General features: G+C 37.3%; 1 protein-coding gene across 3 annotated transcripts in view; it reads left to right on the top strand.

The window, feature by feature from the left end:
* ADGRL3 (adhesion G protein-coupled receptor L3) overlaps nt 1-25,068 on the top strand; it is a 492,939-nt gene that overhangs the window by 443,528 nt on the left and 24,343 nt on the right. For all 3 annotated transcript variants that reach the window (XM_054728772.1, XM_054728769.1, XM_054728767.1), the window contains 3 exons: nt 1,747-1,915; nt 10,157-10,282; nt 20,173-20,269. In XM_054728772.1, coding sequence (XP_054584747.1) covers nt 1,747-1,915; nt 10,157-10,282; nt 20,173-20,269 — 392 coding nt within the window. The remainder of the gene's footprint in view (nt 1-1,746; nt 1,916-10,156; nt 10,283-20,172; nt 20,270-25,068) is intronic.

The raw sequence follows: 25,068 nt of genomic DNA, 5'->3' as shown, positions 1-25,068 counted from the left end.
AGAAATTGGGCTCATTGCAGTTTTATGCTATTAACTGTTGGGCCCATAATGTGTTTTCTAGTGGATAATAGCTGATTTGAGTATTTTATCCTATCATTTTATTTCTAAATCTATGTAGCATTTTGCCTGATTTAATGGCAATTCGTCCCATTTTTCCTTTTTCCAATGTCTGTAAGAAGCTGAGAGTTTACCTTGAAAGTTCCCATATCTGGGTCTAAATTGTAGATTAAAATATAAATGTCTAAGATGTTTTCTAAACCATATAAGCATGCCACATACAATTGCAAGCTTCCTTTAGATATTCTTTATTTAAGAATGTTAATGCTAAATAGCTCCTTAATTATAAAGGCATCATGGCATATTTTATAATAAAGCACATTTAATGAAAAAAAAAGAATGTTAATGTTTTAATTAACACATGTTAAATTTAGTGGATCTTTAAATCTGAAGTATAGTGGCTCATGTTGTAAAAAAAAAAAAAGTAAATGTTTGAGATTAATTTGAATAAGACTTCAATCATATTTGACTACTTTGGGACCATATCTTTCTTAAGATGTAGTTCTCTGAAAAGTTCATTAGACCAAACTTCAGCTTATGGCAAACATATGTGATTTTTTACCCCTTCATTTTGCAAAGTTTTAATCCCAGTAAATAGTTCTTTCATAGTGTAAGTGGAGGATAGCAGTCTGGTGAAAAGAACTATTAGGGTGCCCTATTTAAGGAAGGTGTGCTGCTGGGAAAGGGAAGAGAGGGTTAATTCATGAGTGTACAGCGATATAGACTGAGTTGGTCCTATTCTCCTATGTTCGTAGAGAGGAGTTGAGAATGATTACGTTTTCAGTTATTGGATTCCTATCTATTGGAAGTACTCATTCTATGCTGATAGTAAATGCATAACACATAAGCACAAATATATGGACTTTTGCTACACATTGATTAGTATTGTGAATGGCAGCTTGAAGGAAACTAGGGGAATGGAGTGAGACTGAGAATTTGTCTTTCATTCTAGCCTACTTTGTTCATACTACTCCATCCCCATTCTCAGCTTCATTTTTCTCCCTTGAGTTCACAGACACTTCAAAGAGATGAAGGTGCCTGAGCCTTTGAGCTTCTGTTCAACAAAGCTGCCAATTGCCTGATTTCTGAAATCTAGTCCAATGTAATGTAGAATATATATTAAATATATATACTGTATATCTACATACATGCTAATAGAACTTTTAAAATTCATACATGTATTCCATATACTGGTTCCTTCTAATAATAGTTCTGTTTTTATCAGTAAACACTAAAAATTTTATGGAAAAAGAGGAAATATGGAAAAATGGGGTAAAAGTATATCAGATGTAGAACTAATGGAAAGAGTCCAATCAAACAGATGTTGTTATACCAATGAGACCAGTGGAGACTATCATAGCTTTATAGACTTTTTCTCCCTTGCCATTCATAATTACATCTCCATGTCATTTACCTATGTGCTGCAAATACATGAAAAATCTAATAGTGCAAGTCTGCTTTTGCTTAAATGAATTTCTGTGTTCATAACATTTTCATGTATTAACTCCTCAAACTTGAAAAATCGTTATCTCCATAAAAATCTTAAAGTACTTATACCACCTGTCTTGCATTTTCTGTCAATAAAACTTTCTGTAACATTTTTTCAGTGTCAGTTTTCTTGATATGATATGATTGTGTTCATTAAAAACCAATTATTTAATAACCCTTAATGTTTTCTTCTCTCTACAGGTCATGGGTTATAGGTGCAATAGCTCTCCTCTGCCTGCTAGGATTGACCTGGGCCTTTGGACTCATGTATATTAATGAAAGCACAGTCATCATGGCATATCTCTTCACTATTTTCAATTCTCTACAAGGAATGTTTATATTCATTTTCCATTGTGTTCTACAAAAGAAGGTAAGCTAGAATTCTCTATTTAAGAATAAATGCCCTATATCTTATGATAGTAAAGCAACCATAACAAAAATCATTCTTGAAATGTTTTCCTCTAAGAAGTATGTTACTTCATTGATGTAATTTTTTAAATAGTAAATACAAAATATAAGCACAATAGTTGGTGAATGTGTTTAACTGAAAAAAAAAATCCAAATGTAGTTTGATTTGGACACTGCACAAAACTTTATTCTTGTAGACTGGAACTTATAGTTCTGTTTTTTTCAATAAATATTCATATTTTTATTGGCAAATACATGAAATTTGTATCATAGGAAGTAACTTTTCTAAGATGTTATGGAGGTATGGTATGTGTATATATATATATATATATATATATATACACATTATGTACATATGTATACATATAAATGGCATGGCATAGAAAATATATATTTTTTAGTTTCTTTAAAAACTAGTTTTTATATACTAGAAAATATAAATTTATAAACATTTCATGATAAAATAATATTTATATGTTTTTAAATATATTTTTAAATATATTTTTTATTATTTCAGAGAAGGAGAAGGAAAGAGAGAGAGAAACATCAATGATGAAAGAGAATCATTGATCAGCTGCATCCTGCATGCCCCCTACTGGGGATCGAGCCCACAACCTGGACATGAGTCCTTGTCTGGAATCAAATACAGGACCCTCAGTCCGCAGGCCAGTGCTCTACCCACTGAGCCAATCTTACTAGGGCATATTTATATTTTTTAATGAATGATGTAGTACTTAGTAATGGTCTCTGTACTTCTTTTCTCAAAAAACATATTTTATAAAATCTAGGAGTCAGATGATTGGGATGCAATATTTAATTTTATATTGATCTACTTTGTGATTTTTTTCACATCTACAAGGACCTAAAATATTCATTTCCAAAATTAATTTTAGCAACGAAATACTTTTGTTAAATTTTTTTAACCTCAATATTGATTATCTCATCTTATACTCTTTAACTCTATTAAAAATGTGATATTTGACCTGGCCAGTGTAGATTGATCAGTGGATAGAGCATCGGCCTGCACATTGAAGGGCCACAGGTTCAATTCCTGGTCAAGGGCAAGTACCTGGGTTGCAGGTTCAATCCCTGACCCTGGTTCGGGCTTATGAAAGAGGCAACCAATCAATGTGTTTCTCTCACATCGATGCCACTCTCTCTCTTTCTCTCTCTTTTCTCTCCCCCCCCTCCTCCTCCCTCCCTCCCACTCTCTCTAAAAACCAATGGAAAAAAATATTCCTCAGGTGAGGATTTCTTTAAAATAATGGTATTTATAGTTGTGAGCACATAGTTAAGACTGTCTGGGTCTGAATCCTAGTTTCTCCTTTTGAAGCTTCTGTGACTTTGGGCAAGGTAATTAGCCTGTCATGCCCCAGTTTCCTCGTGTGTAACATGAGGTAATAATTATGAGACACTGAGAGGTCGGCCTGAAAATGAGATGGCAAAGTGTGAGTATTTTTTCTAAGAAAGAGATAATACCTAAAATGTTTCTTTGGAAAATAAAGAGCAAAAATATCTCTCTCTTTAAATTTTTCATTTGAGAGACTGATGGGATGTAAAACAAAAATTGAGAAGGGTGTCTGCAAATACACATCACTGATATCACTAGAAATTGAGTTTGATATCCAGGTAGAGATATTAAACCTCACAACCCAAATCTAAATCTAGAGTTTTTAATATATTTAACTTACTTAACATTGAAATTTTCAAAAAATATGTCAAGCTCGATTTCATGATTCATTAGGACAGAGTTTAGCAAACTACAGCTCTTTGGCTAAATTTATTAAGCTGCCTTTAATATTTTACAGCCCATCAACCAAAAAATGACTTTTACATTTTAAGTGGTTATATTTAAAATTTAAAATAAGTATGTGACAACATTCTTAGTTTTTCCTCTTGAATTACAAAGCTTAAAATACTGATTGCCTGGCCCTTTATGAATAAAATAGTCAAATCCCTATATATAAACATCCTTTTATGATTTATAATAATATATAATAGCATATTGTTCTTTCAACCATTCTGTGTTTGAAATTTTTAAATTTTTGTGGCATTTTTATTGGTATCAAGAACATGGCCCAAATCAGAGAACATAAAGAACATAAAATTATTGTCTCCCCCCCCGCCTTGTTTTTTTTTTTTTCCCTAAGGAAAAAAAAAAAGTAAAAACACCAACCAGGGACTTCTCTGTGAAACTGCAGAAGTGGTCTTAGGAGATTTTTCTTTGATTCTTTTTATTTTTGTAATTGAGATGTAACATTCTATAAATTTAAGGTTTACAGTATGTTCATCTGATACACATATGTGTTGTGAAATGTGTTACCTAATACCTCCATCACCTCAAATAACTTCTATTTCTTTTTTGCGGTGAGAACATTTAAGGTCTCCTCCCTTTGCAACTCTCGAGTATACAATGGAGTACTGTTACTATAATCATCTTGTCTATTAGATCCCCAAAACTTACTCGTCTTCTAGCTAGAAGTTTATAGCCCTTGACCCACATCTCCACATTTCTTCAACCCCAAACCTCTAGCAACCACCATTCTACTATGTTTCTATGAGGTCAGCTTTTTTAGATTCCACATTTGAGATCATACATATTTATCTCTGTCTTAGTTCACTTAGCATAATGCCCTCTAGGTTCATCCATGTTGTTGCAAATGGCAGGATTTCCTTCTTTCTCATGGCTGAATAATATTCCATTGTATGTATGCACCACATTGCATTATCCATTCATTCATTTATGGACACTTTGGTTGTTCCCATATCTTGGCTATCCTACCTAATAAAATGGTAATATGTAAATGACCATCACTCCGCTACGCCCATGATTGGGCCAGCAGGAGGCACAGGGGGAGGGACTCGGGGTGGCCGGGGTAGCCGATTGGGCCGGCGGGACGCTGAGCTTGCGTCGCCAGCGGCGGCTCGAGCTCAGTGTCTGCGCCATGGCTGTGCTGCGGCACAGAAGGGGCCTCTGGGGCAGCGAGCTCACATCCCACCGCAGACCATCAAAAGCGGGGGAGCTGGGTGCCTGTCTGCTCCAGCACCAGGCCTTTCAGAAGCCTCCGGTGGGGCAGAGGCTTCTGAAAGGCCTGGGGCACCAGCGGACAGACACCCAGCTCCCCTGCAATCGAAAGCGAAAGCGTGTAGGGGACCCTACACGTGCATGACTCAATCATGCACTGGGCCTCTAGTTGTGAATAATGCTGCAGGAAACAGGGGGGTGCAAATATCTCTTCAAGATTGTGATTTCATTTCCTTTGGATAAATACCCATAAGTGGGATTGCTAGATCGTATGGTAGTTCTATTTTTAATTTGTGAGAAACCGCCATACTGTTTTCCATGGCTGTGCCAATTTACCTTCCAACCAACAGTGCACAAAGGCTCCCTTTTCTCCATATCCTCACCAACACTTATCCCTTATCTTTGAGATGATTAGTATTCTAACAAGTGTGAGGTGATATCTCACTGTGGTTTTAATTTGCATTCCCATAACTAGGGATGGTGAGCATCTTTCATACTGGCTATTTGTGTGTCTTCTTAGGATCAATGACTATCCGTGACCTCCATCCATCGTTTAATTGCTATTGATTTGTATGAGTTCTTTATATACTTTGGATATTAACCCCTTATCAGATATATGATTCAAAAATATTTTCTTTCATTCTGTAGATTGCCTTTTTATTATTTGATTTTACAGAGAGAGAGGGAGGCAGGGGGAGAGAGAGAGAGAGAGAGAGAGACATCAATTTGTTGTTCCATTTATTTATGCATTCATTGGTTGAGTCTTGTGTGTGCCCTTATCAGGGATCTAACCCATAACTTGGGTGTATTGGGACAATCAGTGCCTAACCAACTCAGCTACCCAGCCAGGACTATTGATTGTTTATTTTGCTGTGCAGAAGCATTTTAGTTTGATGTAGTTCTACTTATTAATTTTTGCTTTTGATGTCTTATCCATAAAATATTTACTAAGACCAATATCCAGGGGCTTTTCCCATGTGTATGTTTTTTCTCTGAGTTTTATGGTTTCAGGTCTATGTCTTTAATACATTTTTAGTTAAATTTGGTGAGTTGTGTAAGATAGGGATTCCATTTCATTTGTCTGCATGTGGTTATACAGTTTTCCCAACACCATTTAAGTAAAGAGATTGTCCTTTTCCTATTGAGAATTCTTGGGTTCCTTATCAATTATTAGTTGACCATATATGCAGGGTTTTATTTCTGTGCTCTCTATTCTGTTGGTCTATGTGTCTATTTTTATGATAATACCATACTGTATTAATATAGATTTATAGTATAGTTTCAAATCAGGAAGTGTGAGGCCTCTTTCTTTGTTCTTTCTCAAAATTGTTTTGGCTATTAAGGGTCTTTTGTGGATCTGTACAAACTTTAGGATATTTTTTTTATCTCTGTGAAAAATACCATTGGAATTTTGATAGAGGTTGCATTTAATTTATAAATGGCTTTGAGTAGTATAGATATTTTAAAAATAATAATTCTTTTCAGAGGTTTTTCTTAAGCCATCTTTTTGAATTTCAAAAATATGCCCCTGCTAATGTAGTTGCTCATACATTTTCATTAGAAAAATGTGCAATATTTTATTTTTGAGCTATTTTTAATAGGGTTCAACTCATTAATAAAAATCAAATGCTGAGTTGTCATTTTTTTCTGAATATGGATTGCATAATTGTGTCACTAGTATTTCCACTGATGATATTAAAGTTATCACTTTTTCTTTTGTTATGCATTAAATTATGTGTTACATCTCAGAGTTTCAGAATTATTTTATTTCTGATCTAAGTATATAAAAGAAATGTCCCATTGGTAAGGCATATTTTCTTTCCCATCTTCTTATTCTAAAACAACCCCACATTGAAATAATAACATATTTTATTGGGGTAAGGTGGAATATCATGTGAAATAATAGATTAGAATATGCAAATTATTTAACAATCAAATAACTTTTATTATAATTTAAATAAAAATATATAATGGACATGTTCTAGTAAGTAATATAGCTAAATGTGAGACTTGACATCACTGGGTATCTTGATATGCTGATTATCTATATAATTAGTTTAGAACATTTAACCTTTGTTGGAAAATGTAAATAGTCCATGATGAATTCCTGTGGCTTATACAATACTGCTGCCTTTGTAATAGGAAGGAAAGTGTTTCTCTTTCTTCTCTCTCTCTCTCTCTTCTCTCTTTCTTTTCTCTCTCTCCAAAAATATCTGTTTAGATTTAAAACACTTCCTTAAAAAAATACTGTCTCTTCTAAAAAGAGAAATTAGGAATTGAGTATATTAGGAAAAAAAACAGTAGGATGTAGGTTATGATCAAAGTTTAGGTTCATAAAGATGCTTCATAAATTCAGTACAAATTAATAAACTGTAATTGATAGTGCTTACCTTTGTGAAGAGATTATTTTAAGCTCTCTCAAATCTAATTAAAACAGCTGTCTTTATTTTTTTTCCAGTTACAGAGAAGGACTAACCCTAGTAGATTACTTTAATAATTATATTAAGAATATATAATGCCTTTTGGTCATATATTAATGTTAGAAATGTGGTCTCCTAGAACTTTCTGATCACAGAACACCCATGAAATTTTGACTTTTTCACATAAGGCACATTTCTTAACCTTTTTAGTCTTTCAGTTTACTTTTATTACTTAACATTTTCAGTGTACTTATCTGTAAAATGTAGGTAATAATTATATTCCAGAGTCATTATTAGGGAGGGGCCTAGTACAGTTCCTGTCAATTAGTGATTAAAAACTAGAAGCATGTTTATTCCACCCTCCCCAAAACTCACACATATCCAGGATACTCATGTATATGGGCAAAAGCTTATTTCTTTACAAAATATGAATTGGCTGGTAACACTGAATAAAAATAAGTATTTCTTATTATTGACTAGAGGCCCGGTGCACAAAATTTGTGCGGGGGCGGGGGGGCTGTCCCCTCAGCCCAGCATGCACCCTTCCAATCCGGGACCACTGGCTCCTAACTGCTCACTTGCCTACCTGCCTGATAGCCCCTAATTGCACCCCCTGCTGGCCTGGTTACCCCCAAATGCTCCCCCTGCCGGCATGGTCGCCCCCAACTGCCCCCCCCCCCCGCTGACCTAGTTGCTCCTAACTGCCCCCGCACTGGCCTGGGCACCCCTTAGTGCCCCCCATGCCACCCTGGTCACCCCCAACTGCCCCCCTGCCAGCCTGGTCATCTAAAACTTCTCCCCCCGCCAGCCTGGTCGCCCTTAACTGCCCACCCTGTGGGCCTGGTCGCCCCACACAGCCTGCTGCCAAGTTGTTTGGTCGCCCCTCACTAACCCCCTTGCCAGCCTGGTTGCCCCACACAACCTGTTTGGTCGTCCATTCAGTTGTTTTGGATGCAACAGTCACTTAGCCTTTTATATATATAGATAAATGTAGCATGGAAGAGATTGATTAGAAAACAGATCAATACAATCTTAAGTATATTAAAGATATGTAATTTGGCATTTCCTATCAGAGAAAGGCTTCAAAGATTAGTACATCATGCCTCTCTGTTTGGCTCACATGCTCCTCAACACTTAGAATGCCTTTGTCTCTTTTATCTATCCTTTCCTTCAACCCAATCCTCTAAAATGGCTAATTCCAACCTATCTTTTGAAGAGTTTCTCAGAAGTCCTCTGTTCTGAGAAGCCTTTCTTGGTCCGCTGCCTGGTTACAGCAGGCACTCCATGTCTTGACTCACCTGACTCCATGTTCTTGTTCCTATTTCAAAATAGTCATTCCATACATGTAAGTTCTTCAACCGAATCTGAGTTCATTCTTTCCCTAATTTGCTAAATCTGTGCTAGAATAAAACTTTAGAATTTTAAGATATAATGTTTTAGTTTTGATTACTAATTTTAATATATCATTCTTTTTTATTATAAATAACCTTCTTCAAAAAGTATATATTTATAATTATTTTGAAATAAAATTAGATTGGGATATTACATTGTCACAAGTTGTGGAAAGATGAACTCATGTAAAGTCAGTATATAAAGAGCTAAGAATAACGTATGTACCATGTTACCTCGTAATGAGTATAAATTTGTGGATGTATAACCAGCCAATAGCCTGTCCCAGAATGTGTTTTAGTTAATGGACTCATGGTTGGGATAATTTTTGTTGATGTTGGTAGTAGAGGTATGATTTAGGGCAGTCATTGTTAATTTTTGTGTGTTATGTATGAATGAATAAGCAATAATCAAAAATTTTAACATGATAAAAGTTTACACCAAATAGTTGATATAATAGTTTACTGTTTGAAAACATTCACTTTAAAATATTTTCTCCTTTTTCCTGTGTTTTATACTATAACTGGATTAAGAATTTAATCAGCAGTGTGATAAAGAAAAGCAACCATATTTCTGTGATTATTGAATAGAACTATTTCAAGAAAATACATTTTAAATATTTTGAATCTTATATTCTGAAGTTGCAAATTTGATCTCTTTTAAGAGAAGTAAACTTCAAAGAAATATAGTACATGTAAAAGAAATGCTTGCCCGGCCAGTAGGGCTCAGTGGTTGAATGTTGACCCATGAGGGTTCCATTCCTGGTCAGGGCATATGCCTGGGATTCAGGCTTGATCCCTAGTAGGGGGTGTGCAGGAAGAAGACAATCAATGATTCTCTCTCATCATTGATGTTTATACCCCTCTCTCCTTCTCTCTGAAATTATTTTTAAAAAATTAAAAAAATGCTTAAGCCTAATGCATTCCTTTTTGCTGTTTCTTAAATACTTTCTCTCTCTGCTCTCTTTCTCTCACTCTCTCCCTCCCTTTCTCCATCCCCACTTCTCTCTATATAAATTCCTTGCTAGACTTCTGGGTAAAGCCAGTTGCACCAATAGGATACTTCATATCAAATTTATGAGCCTAAAATAGCATCTAGGGGAGTCTTACATTTTGGTTCTTTGATCTAAGAGGTATATTGTTATGGTGTGATTGGAAGTGTGCGTTTTAAAAGTCTCTAAGCAAAATTTCAAGTTAAATGGTATGAATATCATTATTTTATATTGTAAAAATATGCTGAACAAACTTTCTTGTGTCTGTATGGCAAATAAATCATTATATTATCTAAAAATAAAACTCACGTATTTTATACCATAGTTCCTGGCTGAAATGAGTGGCTTGCTCACCGAAGTGACTTTTTCATTGGCTAGGTACGAAAAGAGTACGGGAAATGCCTGCGGACACATTGTTGTAGTGGCAAAAGTACAGAGAGTTCCATTGGCTCAGGGAAAACATCTGGTTCTCGAACTCCTGGACGCTACTCCACAGGCTCACAGGTAAACCATATTTGTTAATTAAAATGAAATACCTTTCACCTATGTTTTGTTATGGAATGCCTCCCTTTCTTGATCAGCTATATTTTCTATCCCAAGTGTTTAACACATCAGCTTTTAGTGTGTCTCAAGCAGGCATGATTATAACAAAAATTTAAGAAACCAAATTGCAATAAAATCAAGAAACGTAGCGTCTAAGTTTGTGTAACAATTAATTGTTTCCAATTGGTTCAGTGGACTGAGTCCAGAGGTGGGAAAGGAATTGGGCACTTCAACCAAAATTCTAAAAAAATTAATATTTTACATATGTGATTCTTGAGTTAATTGCTTCTTTAAACCAATGTAATATTTCTCTATCACATACTAAAAGTATTTACTTATTAAATGGTATGCTTAGTAAAAACAGTTACAACTCATAGCGTGTTGTTGGCTGATTACTTGAAGAACTTGTCAGGGGAGGGAAGGCTACTGTAACAGCTTTCTTGTTTAAACTAGTCTAAATGCTACCGCCATCAGCCCAACACTAGATAGAGTAGCTGCTCTGTCCCTCATCAGGGAAACTGTAAACTTTTAGGTAACCTGTCAGCCATTTGTCCCAGGCCACAGTGTTAGCCTAATGGTTATTATGTAGAAATTTCAGCAACTTGCGGAGACTAGAATGAGCCAGTTAGGTAAAGACATAGCATTATGTGGGTCATGAGTGGGTTTGGGTTCAGACTAGCAGGCTGATATTTTTAAGACTGCATTATTCAGTGGGAGAAACAATCATGTTTTCAATGTTGTTGATTAAAATTTTCTGAAGAAGACTTGAATGTAAATAAAGTTATAGATAAAGACAGTATTTTCTTAACTCCTTTAGCTCAACCAATAAATCTAATTATTTTTTGTAAATTTGGTAATTTTACATAACATAAGAAAGATCACTTCATTTGTTCTTTGATTATTATTTAATTGGTTTATAAATTTAGCAGATTAAATTTCCCTAAACAATTTAATTCATACACTTAGAAAATTAAATATCCTTGCCCTAACCGGTTTGGCTCAGTGGATAGAACATCGGCCTGTGGACTGAAGGGTCCCAGGTTCGATTCCAGTCAAGGGCATGTACATTGGTTGTGGGCACATCCTCAGTAGGAGGTGTGCAGGGGGCAGCTGATTGATGTTTCTCTCTCATCGATGTTTCTAACTCTCTATCCCTCTCCCTTCCTCTCTGTAAAAAAATCAATAAAATATATTAAATAATAAAAAAAAGAAAATTAAATATCTTTGTAACCTTATTTTACACAAATATTTTTATTGATTTCAAAGAGGAAGGGAGTGGGGAGAGAGATAGAAACATCAATGATGAGAGAGCATCATTGATCAGCTGCCTCCTGCAAGCCCCACACTGGGGATTGAGCCCACAACCTGGGCATGTGTTCTGACTGGGAATCGAACCTTGACCTCCTGGTTCATAGGTTGATGCTCAGCCACTGAGCCATGCAGCTGGGTTATCCTTGTAACCATTAAATATCATTTACAAATTTAATATATCTGATTCTCTCACACACATCCACTGTACAGTTGTACACACCTAACTAGCACTTGAACTTTTCTCATAAGTACTTTCCTCAAACTAATGAAATTCTTTTTTAACTTACAAATAAAACCACACATCTAATATCAATCTAAAATTTTGAACTAAACTAACATAACTAACCTATGCGTCTATCTTATCACTTAAATTAACCGCAAATTATGATTATGAAATATTCCTGCACTGGGGGTCCCTCAGCCCAGCCTGAGCCCTCTCGTAGTCTGGGACCCCTTGCTCCTTACCTCCGACCTGCAGTGGAGGCGGGAGAGGCTCCCGCCACCGCCGCTGTGCTCGCCAGCCATGAGCCCGGCTTCTGGCTGAGCGGCGCTCCCCCTGTGGGAGTGCACTGACCACCAGGGGGAAGCTCCTGCATTGAGCATCTGCCCCCTCGTGGTCAGTGCACATCATAGCAACTGGTCGTTCTGCCTTAACAATCACTTAGGCTTTTATTATATAGATATAATACACAATTATTAGTCATTTGAATTTGATTTGTCTTATTACTTCTATGCCTTACTAAGGTTTCAAATTAGGGGACCAGATGTTGCAACTAGGTGGGCTGAGATTTCTTAGTTTAGAACTAGAAACTTGCCAATTAGAAATCTGAAGTCTCACGTAAGAGTTGGGGCACACCTAATGATGCTTCCAGCACAAGGCCCCTAGAGGCCCGGTGCACAAAATTCGTGCATGGGGGAGGGGTCCCCTCAGCACAGCTGGACCCTCTCCAATCCAGGCCCCCTCAAGGGATGTCCGACTGCCGGTTTCGGCCGGATCCCTGGGATCCGGCCGAAACCGGCAGTCGGACATCCCTCTCACAATCTGGGACCACTGGCTAATTGCTCACCTGCCGGCCTGCCTGCCTGATCGCCCCTAACTGCCTCCCCTCCGCTAGCCTGATCACCCCTGACCGCCTCTGCCTGCCAGCCTGATTTCCTCCAACTGCCCCCCTCTGCCAGCCTGGTCGCCCCTTAGTGTCCCTCCTGCTGGCCTGGTCACCCCCAACTGCCCCACCAGCTGGCCTGGTCACCCCCAACTCCCCCCCACTGCCAACCTGGTTGCCCCCAACAGCCCCCCTCAACAGCCTGGTTGCCCACAACTGCCCCCCTGCTGGCCTGGTTGGCCCCCAACTGCCCCCCAGCTGGCCTGGTCACTCCCAACTTCCCCCCCTGCCAGCCTGGTCACCCCTCACTGCCCCCCTCTGCTAGCTTGGTCGCTCCTAACTGCCCCCCTCCCACTGCCAACCTGGTCGCCCCTCACTGCTGCCCCCCCTGGCCTGGTCACCTCCAACTGCCCCCCCCGCCAGCCTGGTTGCCCCTCACTGCCCCCCTCTGCCGGCCTGGTCGCCCCACGCAGCCTGCTGGTCAGTTGTTTGGTCATCCCTCGCTAACCCCCCTGCCGGCCTGGTTGCCCCACACAACCTGCTGTTCTGTTCGGTTGTTACTGTGAGGGCGTCATGACCAATTTGCATATTACCCTTTTATTAGTATAGATGTTGCTTCCAGTCCCTTATAATACCTGATAGTTCCTATCTCCTCTTGTAGTAATCTTTTCCACAAAATTTTAATTGAAATGGCTGAGATTCTGTATATCATCCAGCTTGCTTAGGTCCTGCATGCTTTTCATATAATTGAGCTCACCAACCATCATCCTGTAGTCATTTTATTGAAATTTTCCATTAAGAAAACATGATATTGGGGACTTTCATTTATTATATTACAGCAATGTTGTGCAGTGTTTATCAATACTTCTAAGCTACAAGATAGAGCAATGCAGCTCAATAGAATAATCATTAACTTGGTGGCTGGGTAGACCTTGTTGTGAATACTATCTTTGCCATATATCTGCTCTGATACAAGTTACTTAATCTCATTGAACTCTCAGTTTTTCCATCTGTAAAGTGGTGGTAATAATACTGATTTCTTATGTTGTTAGGAATACTGAGCTAAGGAATACAAAATACTTAAAACAAATTGTGTGTGCTCAATAAACTGGAGCAGCTACCATTTTTAGTGTCGTTACTACAGATACGTATTTTAAAGTTGTATCATATTTTTTCACTTTTATCATTTTAACATCACAATTCTAATCTTGACTAAAAACCATACATTATCTTCCTATGCTTAATGTAATACTAATTCTAATTAACAATGACACTCCAACCCAACATAAAATGAAAGTTACTTAAATCCAGTATGTTTAAGTAAAAGTAATTAACGTATTTCATATTAACTGACCTTTCATAAGCAAAATCTAAAATACTGATATTAAGGTAAGTTTTAGGAGTATGGATGCCTTTTCACATCAGAGAACTTCTAAAATAGCAATCTCTCTCTATATATATATTATTTTTTTTTATTGAGAAATATTGAGTGTCTCCTGTAGAATACCCAGCAATCTTCTAAGTTTTGGAGATTCAATGGTTAAATGACAATTAACTTCCCCTATGATTGAGAAGCTTCAATTCTAGTTGTGGAGGACAGAAAATTTATTAACAAGCCAATAAACCAACAGATGCCTAATGTCCAGGTGGCTCCTTGGATTCAGTGCTGAAGAAGACTATTTTGGAAAACGATGTGTATGCCAAGATTCTGAATGATAGGAAGGGAGTTCAGGGGGAAAGAATTCCAGATGATGGAACATCTAATACAAAGCCCATAAGGTAGGGGAGAACTTGCAAATTCCAGAATAGAAGGATTGTCATAGGTTAAAGTGGATGAAAAAGTGATTGGGAGATGAATTCAAAAGAGAAGAGTAAAGACAGATCCATGGGTATTTGTAAGCACATGTGAGTGTAGATCTTATTTAGATTCCTTTAGAAAGTCAATGGGATGATTTAGAAAAGTAAGTGACAGGATATCATCCACATGTAATAAAAATCATGTGGATATTTAGGTAGATAATGGAGGGAAATCCATTGACAAGACTAAAATGTGAAAATCTTACACACCAGTTGCTCCCCTATATCTACTTCCTGACTAATCACTTTTAAAAGTTTAGCAATACTGCCCTATCAGTGTGGCTCAGTGGTTGAGTGTCGAACTATGAACCAGAATGTCATGGTTCAATTCCTGGTCAGGGCACATGCCTGGGTTGTGGGCTTGATCCCCAGTGTGGAGAGTGCAGGAGGCAACCAATCAATGATTCTCTCTCATCATTTATGTTTCTATCTCTCTTTCCCTCTCATATTTAAAAACAGTAAGATAAAAGTTCGGCAATACCCATAATCACATAAACATGTATTCACTGAGATGTATTCACTGAGTTTTGGTGTGAGTGTGTGTGTGTGTGTGTGTGTGTGTGTGTGTGTGTATAAAAACTATGGATTGAGATATTGTCCTTCCCACTTTGACCTTCTTTTAATTGTTGTCATTTATATTTTATTTATTTTATTGACTTTTTAGATGAATTAATAACTCTTCTTATATGATTTGACACATAAAAATGTATATAACATTTATTAAATTGTGAAGCATAGTAATAAAATGAACATTTGTGAACTCAACGTCCAAGTTAGGAAATAGAACATGTCCCATATGTTTGCCCCTTCTTAAGACTTCTCCTTAATCAATCTTTATGCCATTTCACCAGAGAAAAACTTACAACTTTTTTTTTTTCATTTCCTTGACTTATACTAATAGTTTCTCCATCCCCCAAAAATAGATGTTGTTTAGTATACCTTTTTAAAATCTTTCTTTAAATCACTGGCCAATGTGGCCCACTGGTTGAGAGCCATCCCATCCATTAAAAGGTTACAGATTGGCACCGGTTGTGGGTTGGGTCTCCCCAGCCAAGTGTGTATGGGAGGCAACGTTTCTCTCTCTCCCTCTCCTTGCCTCTCTCTCTAAAATCAATAAAAACATATTTGAAAATATATGTGTAAAATCTTTCTTTTAAGTAATACCTTACTATATGCAGTCTTCTGTGACTTGCTTTTTTTACCTCCATATTCTAAGGTTCATTTGGGTTCATTCCATGAAATTTTAAGTGTTGGATTTATGTCACATACTATATACTTTTTCCTCTGCAATGCAATACTATTCCCTTTTCTTCTGTTCCTATTCCACTCTTATTTTATACAGTAGAGTGAGTTGTAAAACTCCTAGAACAGAAACCAAATAACTGAGTTCAAATACGGGTTATTCTACTTATTAGGTCTGTGACATTGGACATGTTAATTACCCTCTGAAGCTCAGATTTCTAATGAATAAAGACTACCTATCTCAGGGAGTTCTTCTGAGGTTTCAAGAAATGAATACATAAAAAATACATAGCATAGCCTAGAACACAGAAAGAATATAAACTATATATTCTATATATCTACATATAATATTTATCATGTACCAGGCATTGTTTCAGTTGTGTGATATATCAGTTAACAAAAAGATAAAAATTCTGTTTTGGTAGACCCTCCAATACAGGGGTAGGCAAATGTAGATTTATTTGTATGGAAAATATTGCAATAAATTAATCCTACCTAATAATAGACAAATATGCAAATTGACCATACCTCCGACACACACAAGCCACGCCCACCATCCAATCAGAGCAAGTATGCAAATTAACCCAACCAAGATGGCTACAGCCACAGAGAGCAAGGTTTCCTAGGTAACAGAGGAAGCCAAGCTTTCTGTCTGCCCTTGCCAGGCCTAAGCCTCCACTCAAGCTACAAAGTTTCAATTATAGAAGGTAAACAAATTCAAACAGAAATGGTGGCAGAATGGAGCTTGAGAGAGCAGGCTAGGGTTGTCCCCGGCAACTGGGGAAGCAAAGCTTTCCGCACACCCTGGCCAGGCCCACCCGCTTAAGGCTACAAAGTTTCAATTATAACCCCAACAGAAATGGCTTCCTACCTCAGAGGGAGCCCCAGGCTTGGCTCTGCTCCAGGCTACAAAGTTTCAATTGTAGAAGGAAAATAAATTCCAGATACCAGGGCCTCTGCTTGAGTTGCCAGGGGGCGTGGCCGGTCTGCAAACCACCACAGGCCCCTTGCTCAGGCCGCCCCACACCCCAAGAGAACCCCCACCCTGATCAGGGACACCCTTCAGGGCAAACCAGCTGGCCCCCACCCCTGTACCAGGCCTCTATCCTATCTAATAAAAGAGTACTATGCAGATTGATCATCACTGCAACACACAATATAGCTGCCCCCATGTGGTCCAAGATCCTGCCCCCATGTGGACACAAGATGGTCACCACAAGATGGCCAGCAGGAGAGGGCTGTTGGGAGGCACCCGGCCTGCAAGGGAGGGCAGTTGGAGGTGATCAACCCTGAAGGAGAGGGCAGTTAGGAGTGACCAGGCTGGCAGAGGAGGGAAGTTGGGGGCAAACAGGCTGGCAGCGGAGTGGTTAGGGGGTGATCAGGTTGGCAGGCAGAAGCGGTTAGGGGCAATCAGGAAGGCAGGCAGGCAAGCAGTTGGGAGCCAGCAGTCCTGGATTGTGAGAGGGATGTCCGACTGCCTGGGGCAGTCGGACATCCCTCGAGGGGTCCCAGATTGGAGAAGGTACAGGCTGGGCTGAGGGACAAGCCCCCTCTGTGCACGAATTTCATGCACCGGGCCTCTAGTAGTAACATAAGAATAAATTGTGTTTTGCACACTCACAACTGTAAACATACTTTTGCCCACCCCTGTATAATGTAGATATTAGACATTAGATGTTGAACATCTCCATATATAAAAGCCTAATATGCAAAGTGTCCCCTCAGGAGTTCGACTAACTTGGAGTTCGACTAACTGGGAGTTCAATTGCTTGCTATGATGTACGCTGACCACCAGGGGGCAGCGCAGAATGAAAGAAAGCCCTGGCCAGCAGCCAGGGAAGGGAGACCCCGGCCTACAGCTGGCAGCCACTAGGGATCCTACCTGTATACAAATTTCGTGCACTGGGCCTCTAGTTAAATATAAGAAACAAGTACATAATTATAATGTGTAGTATTATAGTAAATGGCAATGTCTATGGGAGGTGATAGTAGAGTCGTGTACCTGGAATACAGTACTATATAATAAAACCCTAATATGCAAATCGACCAAATGGCAGAACAACCAGTTGCTATGATGCTCAATGCAGGAGCTGCCCCGAACCTGCATTGAGCATCTGCCCCCTGAAAGGGTGGTGACCAGGGGGAGGGACTGGCCAGCAGGTGGCACCAGGCTGCCAGCCAAGGCAGGTGCCAGTGGGGCCCCTCCTGATCGCCCCGCCGGTCACCGCACAGATCAGCCCTGATCACTGGCCAGGCCTACGGAACCTACCCATGCACAGATTTCGTGCATCGGGCCTCTAGTTCTAAATAAGGTAGTCATGAGTTAGGTCTCTTGAAGGAGAAAATTTTTGAGCAAAACCTTAAAATTGATGGAGCTACCCATACCTGTATATGGCAGAAGAAACAGGTTTATCAAGTCCTAAAGCAGAGGCTTGTTTGGCATGGTAAGGAATGCTGAAGAATAGGTGTGGCTAGCCCAGGTAGAAGAGACTAAGAGAAGATGAGATAATGGGGGCAGCTCATTTAGAAGTCACCTAACAAATCACAATTTCATCAACTCTCAGTTAAGATGTCACTTCTTCAATGTAGTATCCTCAGTGTTTCTAAAAAAGGACATATACCCTTATTACATGCACTTTCTAATGTTTTAAGTTAAGGAGTATAACAGATAGTCACAAAAGCCTAAAATACTTAGTATGCCTTCCCAGTCAAATAATATCATATTGGGGGTACCTCAGAAACCCTTTGAACCCTTCTCAGTCATTCACCTCCAAGTATAACAATTATCTGAACTTTTGACATTACATTTTGGTTTGCATATGTTTTGATCCTTATTCACATGAAATCTCTTTTCTCAGATATCCACATTGTTGCAGTAGGCTATGTTCCTTTTTTTTATTTCATTGCTGTGTATCATTCTATAATTTATTCATTCATCCTACCACTGATAGTCATTTGGGTTGTTTATAGTTTTGAGTTGTAGTAATTAATGCTTCTATGGAGATTTGTGGCTACATGATTAGACATTTTGGAATTGCTTTTCCCCTTTATATTTCCTAGGTTAGTATTTGGCATATAGTAGAGAGTATTTAATATTTTAATTAATTAATTAATAAAACCAATGTTCTCAATATTCCTTCTCCATATTTCAGTTTGAAGCAGCTGTTCCCAACATTTCAATTTGAAGCCTTGAAATATTTTCCAATAAAAAATATTCTCAGGTTATCAGGGTCTCAAATCCTGCACCAGTTTTCTTATTATGCTTTTTTAAAAATTAGCTTTGCTGTATATGCATGTGTATGTGCGTGTTTGCTGACCTATATAACATTATAGATAATACTGCCAAAGGATAACCATGTCCCAAGATTCACAAAACCAATTTTAAGATTAGATACTCCCATTATTCAAGGAGTGCAAATATATTTGGAACATAACCCATTTGTGAGCTCGTTTTCACCACTGGCAGTATAATAAATAGTGCTTATAACTATTTCATCCCTGGAAAAGCTTCTGAAAGATTTTGTTTTCTCCTCACAAGATTGTTAATACTCTTTTGATCCCTAACTCAATAAAATAACAAAATAAAATAAACCAGAAAAATAATCCCCCCAAAATGGAAAAATACCACATTGCTTTATTGAATTATCCAACACTTAGAATATTGCATTTCAGAATATAAATAATGATGTAAGAATTTTCAGTTCTCTATAAAACTTCCTACTGTGAAGCACTGAATAAGGGTAAATCAACTTCCTTTATCTCTTTCTTAAAAAAGAAACGTCAAGATAGTGTTTAACCTTTAAAATTACATTGGTCTTCTTACAAATAAATGGAAATGTTAATTAAGTTCAGTAGAATCTTAATAATATTCTATGTTATTTTCTTACCAAACTCTTTCTTACAAGATTTTTAATTCATGAACTAAATATTTTATTAATAAAACTGACAATGTAATAGAAATTTAAATATCCCATTCCCATTAAAATTACAATGAAAATAATTTGTTTTGCCTTGGAAACAATAATTCTAACTGTGTCAAGAACATTTATATATATTTTCAGCATGTTTAAATTGGTATAGTATGTTACATTTATTCCTTTTCACAGTTATAATTGTTTTGTGTGTAGGCACTTAGAATTATACTTAATAAAAACAAATTATTATCATTGGTTTATTTTCTGATGTTCTCACGCCACTGTACTGCCAGCATGTAGACGTTGTGTATTTGCCAGATGCCAGAAACAAAGGTCTCGTATAACTAAGAAAGAAAAAAATGATTTTTTTTTTGAGAATTCACTACTTGGCGTGTTCATTTCCTTTTCCTTTCCCCCCATCAAGAGCCGAATCCGTAGAATGTGGAATGACACAGTCCGAAAGCAGTCAGAGTCTTCCTTCATTACTGGAGATATAAACAGTTCAGCGTCACTCAACAGAGGTAATTAAAAATGATTTTTCATATTTATTACTGTTGTGATTACTTTTAAGAAGTTATTAAATGCATTGCTTTTTTTTTTTTTTTGCTTTTTTTGGTAACTTCTGGACTTTTTTCCATGTGATAGGAATATTGCAAAGATATAAAACTCGCTTGAGTGTAGCAGTGTGTTCCATTATTCATAAGCCTTTTTTTCAATCCTGAATTTTCAGGAAATCTTTTCTGAAAGGAAGTTAGAAAACAAGAACTTTCTTTTTCTAGTCATCTGCCACTGCTATAAACTGGTGAGCTGTCAGGCCTCGTTGGAAGCAGTGAAAATGAGCAATTATGTGGCTATATAGTCTGCTAAGCATCATAGAGTTCCACATTGTCCCAGGTATAGAGCACTTTCATAGTCTTTGTGGAAGTAAAAATATACTGTCTAATACACACTTAAGGCAACTTGTGTATTTGGAGGGGAAAAATCACATCCAATCTTAATATCTAAAAAACTTATTCAGATAATATTGGATATTTAAAGAACTTTATATATACATATATGTATATGTTATAATTATTTTATGTGTGTGTTTCAGTAACAATGTTCCTAGGTCATATTTTAGGTTTGTTTAAATGAACTTCACTTAATCTACCGTTTTGTTTATTGTTGATTTATTTTGTATTCTCTTTCTTACTCTCTCATATAGTGCATGTGTGCGTGTGATTAGAATTAAATTGACTACAATAAAAATGCATAGATGCATTATTTGTGGAGAGCTAGAATACACTAGTCAGTGCAAGAAAATATTTAGAATACAATATAGTTTTATATGGGAAGGTGGTGATTGTATGAGTTTATTCCAAAAAAATGTCTGCATCCAAAAAGGACATTTCTGATGCATATATCCAGAATTTATTTTTCTGATCAACATTATTATTTTTTCTTACCAAACTAGGATTATGAGTTTGGTCTAAACATGTTTCTGTCAGCTTCTTGTTACATTAAATGCTACTTAGAAACAAATAATTTAACATAGTTATGGCTTATGATTAAGAAAAATTCAGATGCTCCTGCTCTTAAATTACTTTTTCTCAAGTAAATTGCATCCTATTAATATAAAATAATTTAGGATATGTAGCGTCCAAGTTGAATTTGATACAGGGATCCATGTTACATATAAGCTTAACTGATTTTCATATGTTACTTGGCAGTGATATAGTAACTATCATCTAGTGATGATATTAAGTATTCTACATCTCTTTTGCTTAAATAACAACAGGGAGTACAAATATACCTTTGAATATGAAGAAAATAAATTAAAATAAAACAAATCGCTTCTTGTATTTTGTTTCATTATTAGTGTATTTTTATTTGTTGGAGTATATTGATTTACATAATATCGCTCAAGTATTCTTCCCTTTTAACATTTAATTTTTAATTTTAATGGTTAATTTGTAAAAATTTATTTAGATGTGGATACTCAAACGTTTTGACAAGTTTTCAAATTACAGAACACAAATGACTTACAAATGCCTCCAAAGTTTAGGAACGAATTTGCTTCCATAGTGAAAGATTTTCTTTATTTTTAAAATAATCCCAGGTATAGAAAATTTATATGTATGCTCCTAGAAAGAAAACCATCCTTATTAATAAGATTTATTATTAGAAGTATCTTACATGTAATGATTACAGAAACCATAGAATAATTGTTGTTTAAATAAAACATGAGATACTATGATTTTAATGATGCACTGTTTATTTGCCTGCTGTGAAGATGGATAAAATATGTAAAACTATTTTGCCTAGCATCATGATCTAAATTTATATAAAAAATAGTAAGGTATGTAACTTAAGCAAAAACTTTCTAAATGCATATTTTATGACCTTGATTTTTAAGGTCAATCACATTACTATATAATATTGCTGTACCATTTTTAGTTCCTTCTCAAGAATTTTATCAACTTGGAATATATAAAATATAGATGACTGGATCAATTTGAAATATATTTAAAGAAAATAATATTTTATATTGACTGATCATCTGTTTAAATCTATTTTTAAAATATTTAGTTTTAAAAGATATTTCTTGAAGTTATTGAAGAAAGTATAACATTTCTTGTGACAGCCGATAAGTTACTTTAATGATGACTTTGGGAGAGAGTGACATTGAATTTATGATGTGAAGTGTGTGCAGGCAGTGATCTTTTCCTTGAGGATATATATTCTTCCTTTCACTCAGTGACTTTAATGGTGGTAGACATCACAGTGATCTTCTTGATTTCCTATATTAATTTTCCAGTCCCCAAGTCAGAAACTCCTCGTTTTATTCCCCTCTCATTATTTTTTACCTTTGATGAGGGGAGTACTTTAAAATTTTATTTCTTCATATTATATCTCTGAAGATAGTCTTTAACCTCCTTCTTTAATCTTGTCTTATTTCCCAGGGTCCTATCTTCCCTGCATTCAGGCGTGTGTATCATATTTAGGTAGGTGGCATCCAAGATTCACTTTCCAGATAAACACTTCAGTCACCTCAGCAACATAATTATTTACCTCTGTTTATTCAAAAGATTACATTCTCTATTATTTTTTAAAAAAATTAGGTCCTGCATCTTTACATCTTCATATATTCTAACTTTCCATTCATTCTTAGTTTCTTATAACTAGCGATTTTTTAAAATTTCCTTTTCTAAGTTAGATAGATTAAATCTCTTACTTTTGCCTTTAGAACAGATCCGGCCCTTGAAAACCACAAAACGTTGTCTAAAAGTAACCCTATTTTCACTGTAGGTTTTCTTTCCTATTCATATCACTGCCTAATTCATCAAAAGAATAACTGTTTTAAAATTATGTATGGCTTATCTATTCTTCTAAATAAGAAACTATCATTATCATCTCTGTGATCCATTAAGGATAAAGTATTTACCATGCAGTGCAGGATCCCTTCTCAATAGTTTTTATTTTTTAAAACCATTTCTAATATTCTATTCTTGAACCAATATGTTACATCTGACATATCAGATTAGCTATTTAAATTTCCCAATGAGATAAACTTGATTACTATTGGGATTTTACTCCTTGGAATCATAGAAAACCTTGGAAGATTTATTAATCATTTTTAATTTGTGTACTCATTCTTGTATATTCTCTTTGGGATTTTGTTACTTGGACACCTCATCTCTTTAAAACTGTCCATTACATTTGTCCTTAGAATAGCTATATTTATGAAGATGTTTTCCGAATGTTCCCTATACATTTTCAAATATTTTTCCCCTGCCAACTTGATTGCTACAATGCTATACACTCACACAAATCCAGAACTTCTTGAGGTCATGCTGCTGTATACACAGGTATTAAGAGCACTAAGGTGATGCTAAATTATAGAGTTTCAAGTAAGGTTACATATGTTCCAAACCAAGTTTTCACAAACCCCACAGTAGGGTTTATTCATTTTTTCATTTTAATATTTACTATTTTCATACACCTTAAAGTCAGTCCTCAATCCCCAAGCTCCTCCTGTCAGATCTATTGGAAACCTAATCCAAATTTCTAGTAGCTCCAACTGCCTGGTAGTAATAGAAACAATTTGTAGGTAATCTTTTATACCTATATCCCCTACCCTCAGTGTCTGTTGGCCAAATCTCATCTTGAACAATTGCCCCTGAAACATAAGTTTGACCCACAAATGAAGTATCTCCTGAGAAAGTTCTCTGGTACTTCATGTAATTGTTAAATATTTCCACTCTTTTTATAGATATGTGTAGAAATTTAGATAGTTTCTAAAATTAAACTTTAGTAGGCTTTATTTCATCATCCTATCTAATAATAGACAAATATGCAAATTGACCATACCTCCGAAACACCCACAAGCCACGCCCACAATCCAATCAGAGCGAGTATGCAAATTAACCCAAACCAAGATGGCTACAGCCACAGAGAGCAAGGTTTCCTAGGTAACAGAGGAAGCCAAGCTTTCTGCCAGCCGTTGCAGGCCTAAGCCTCCACTCAAGCTACAAAGTTTCAATTATAGAAGGTAAACAAATTCAAACAAATGGCTGCAGAATGGAGATTGAGAGAGCAGGCCAGGGTTGCCGTCAGCAACAGGGGAAGCAAAGCTTTCCGCACACTCTGGCCGGGCCCACCCGCTTAAGGCTACAAAGTTTCAATTATAACCCCAACACAAACGGCTGTGGGCCTCGGAGGGAGCCCCAGGCTTGGCTCTGCTCCAGGCTACAAAGTTTTAATTGTAGAAGAAAAATAAATTCCAGTTACCAGGGCCTCTGCTTGGGTTGCCAGGGGGCGTGGCCAGCCTGCAAACCACCACAGGCCCCTCACTCAGGCCGCCCCACGCCCCAAGGGAACCCCACCCTGATCCCGGACACCCTTCAGGGCAAACCAGCTGGCCCCCACCCGTGTACCAGGCCTCTATCCTATCTAATCAAAGAGTACTATGCAGATTGATCATCACTGCAACACACAATATAGCTGTCCCCATGTGGTCAAAGATCCTGCCCCCATGTGGACACAAGATGGCCACCACAAGATGGCCAGCAGGGGAGGGAAGTTGGGAGGCACCCAGCCTGCAAGGGAGGGCAGTTGAGAAGGATCAGGCCTTCAAGGGAGGGCAGTTGGAGGTGATCAACCCTGCAGGAGAGGGCAGTTAGGGGTGACCAGGCTGGCAGAGGAGGGAAGTTGGGGGCAAACAGACTGGCAGCAGAGTGGTTAGGGGGTGATCAGGCTGGCAGGCAGAAGCAGTTAGGGGCAATCAGGAAGGCAGGCAGGCAAGCAGTTGGGAGCCAGCAGTCCTGGATTGTGAGAGGGA

The sequence above is a fragment of the Eptesicus fuscus genome, chromosome 2 (genome assembly GCF_027574615.1).
Source record: "Eptesicus fuscus isolate TK198812 chromosome 2, DD_ASM_mEF_20220401, whole genome shotgun sequence".
Taxonomy (NCBI): Eukaryota; Metazoa; Chordata; class Mammalia; order Chiroptera; family Vespertilionidae; genus Eptesicus; species Eptesicus fuscus.
This window is presented reverse-complemented; position numbering and strand designations above follow the sequence as displayed.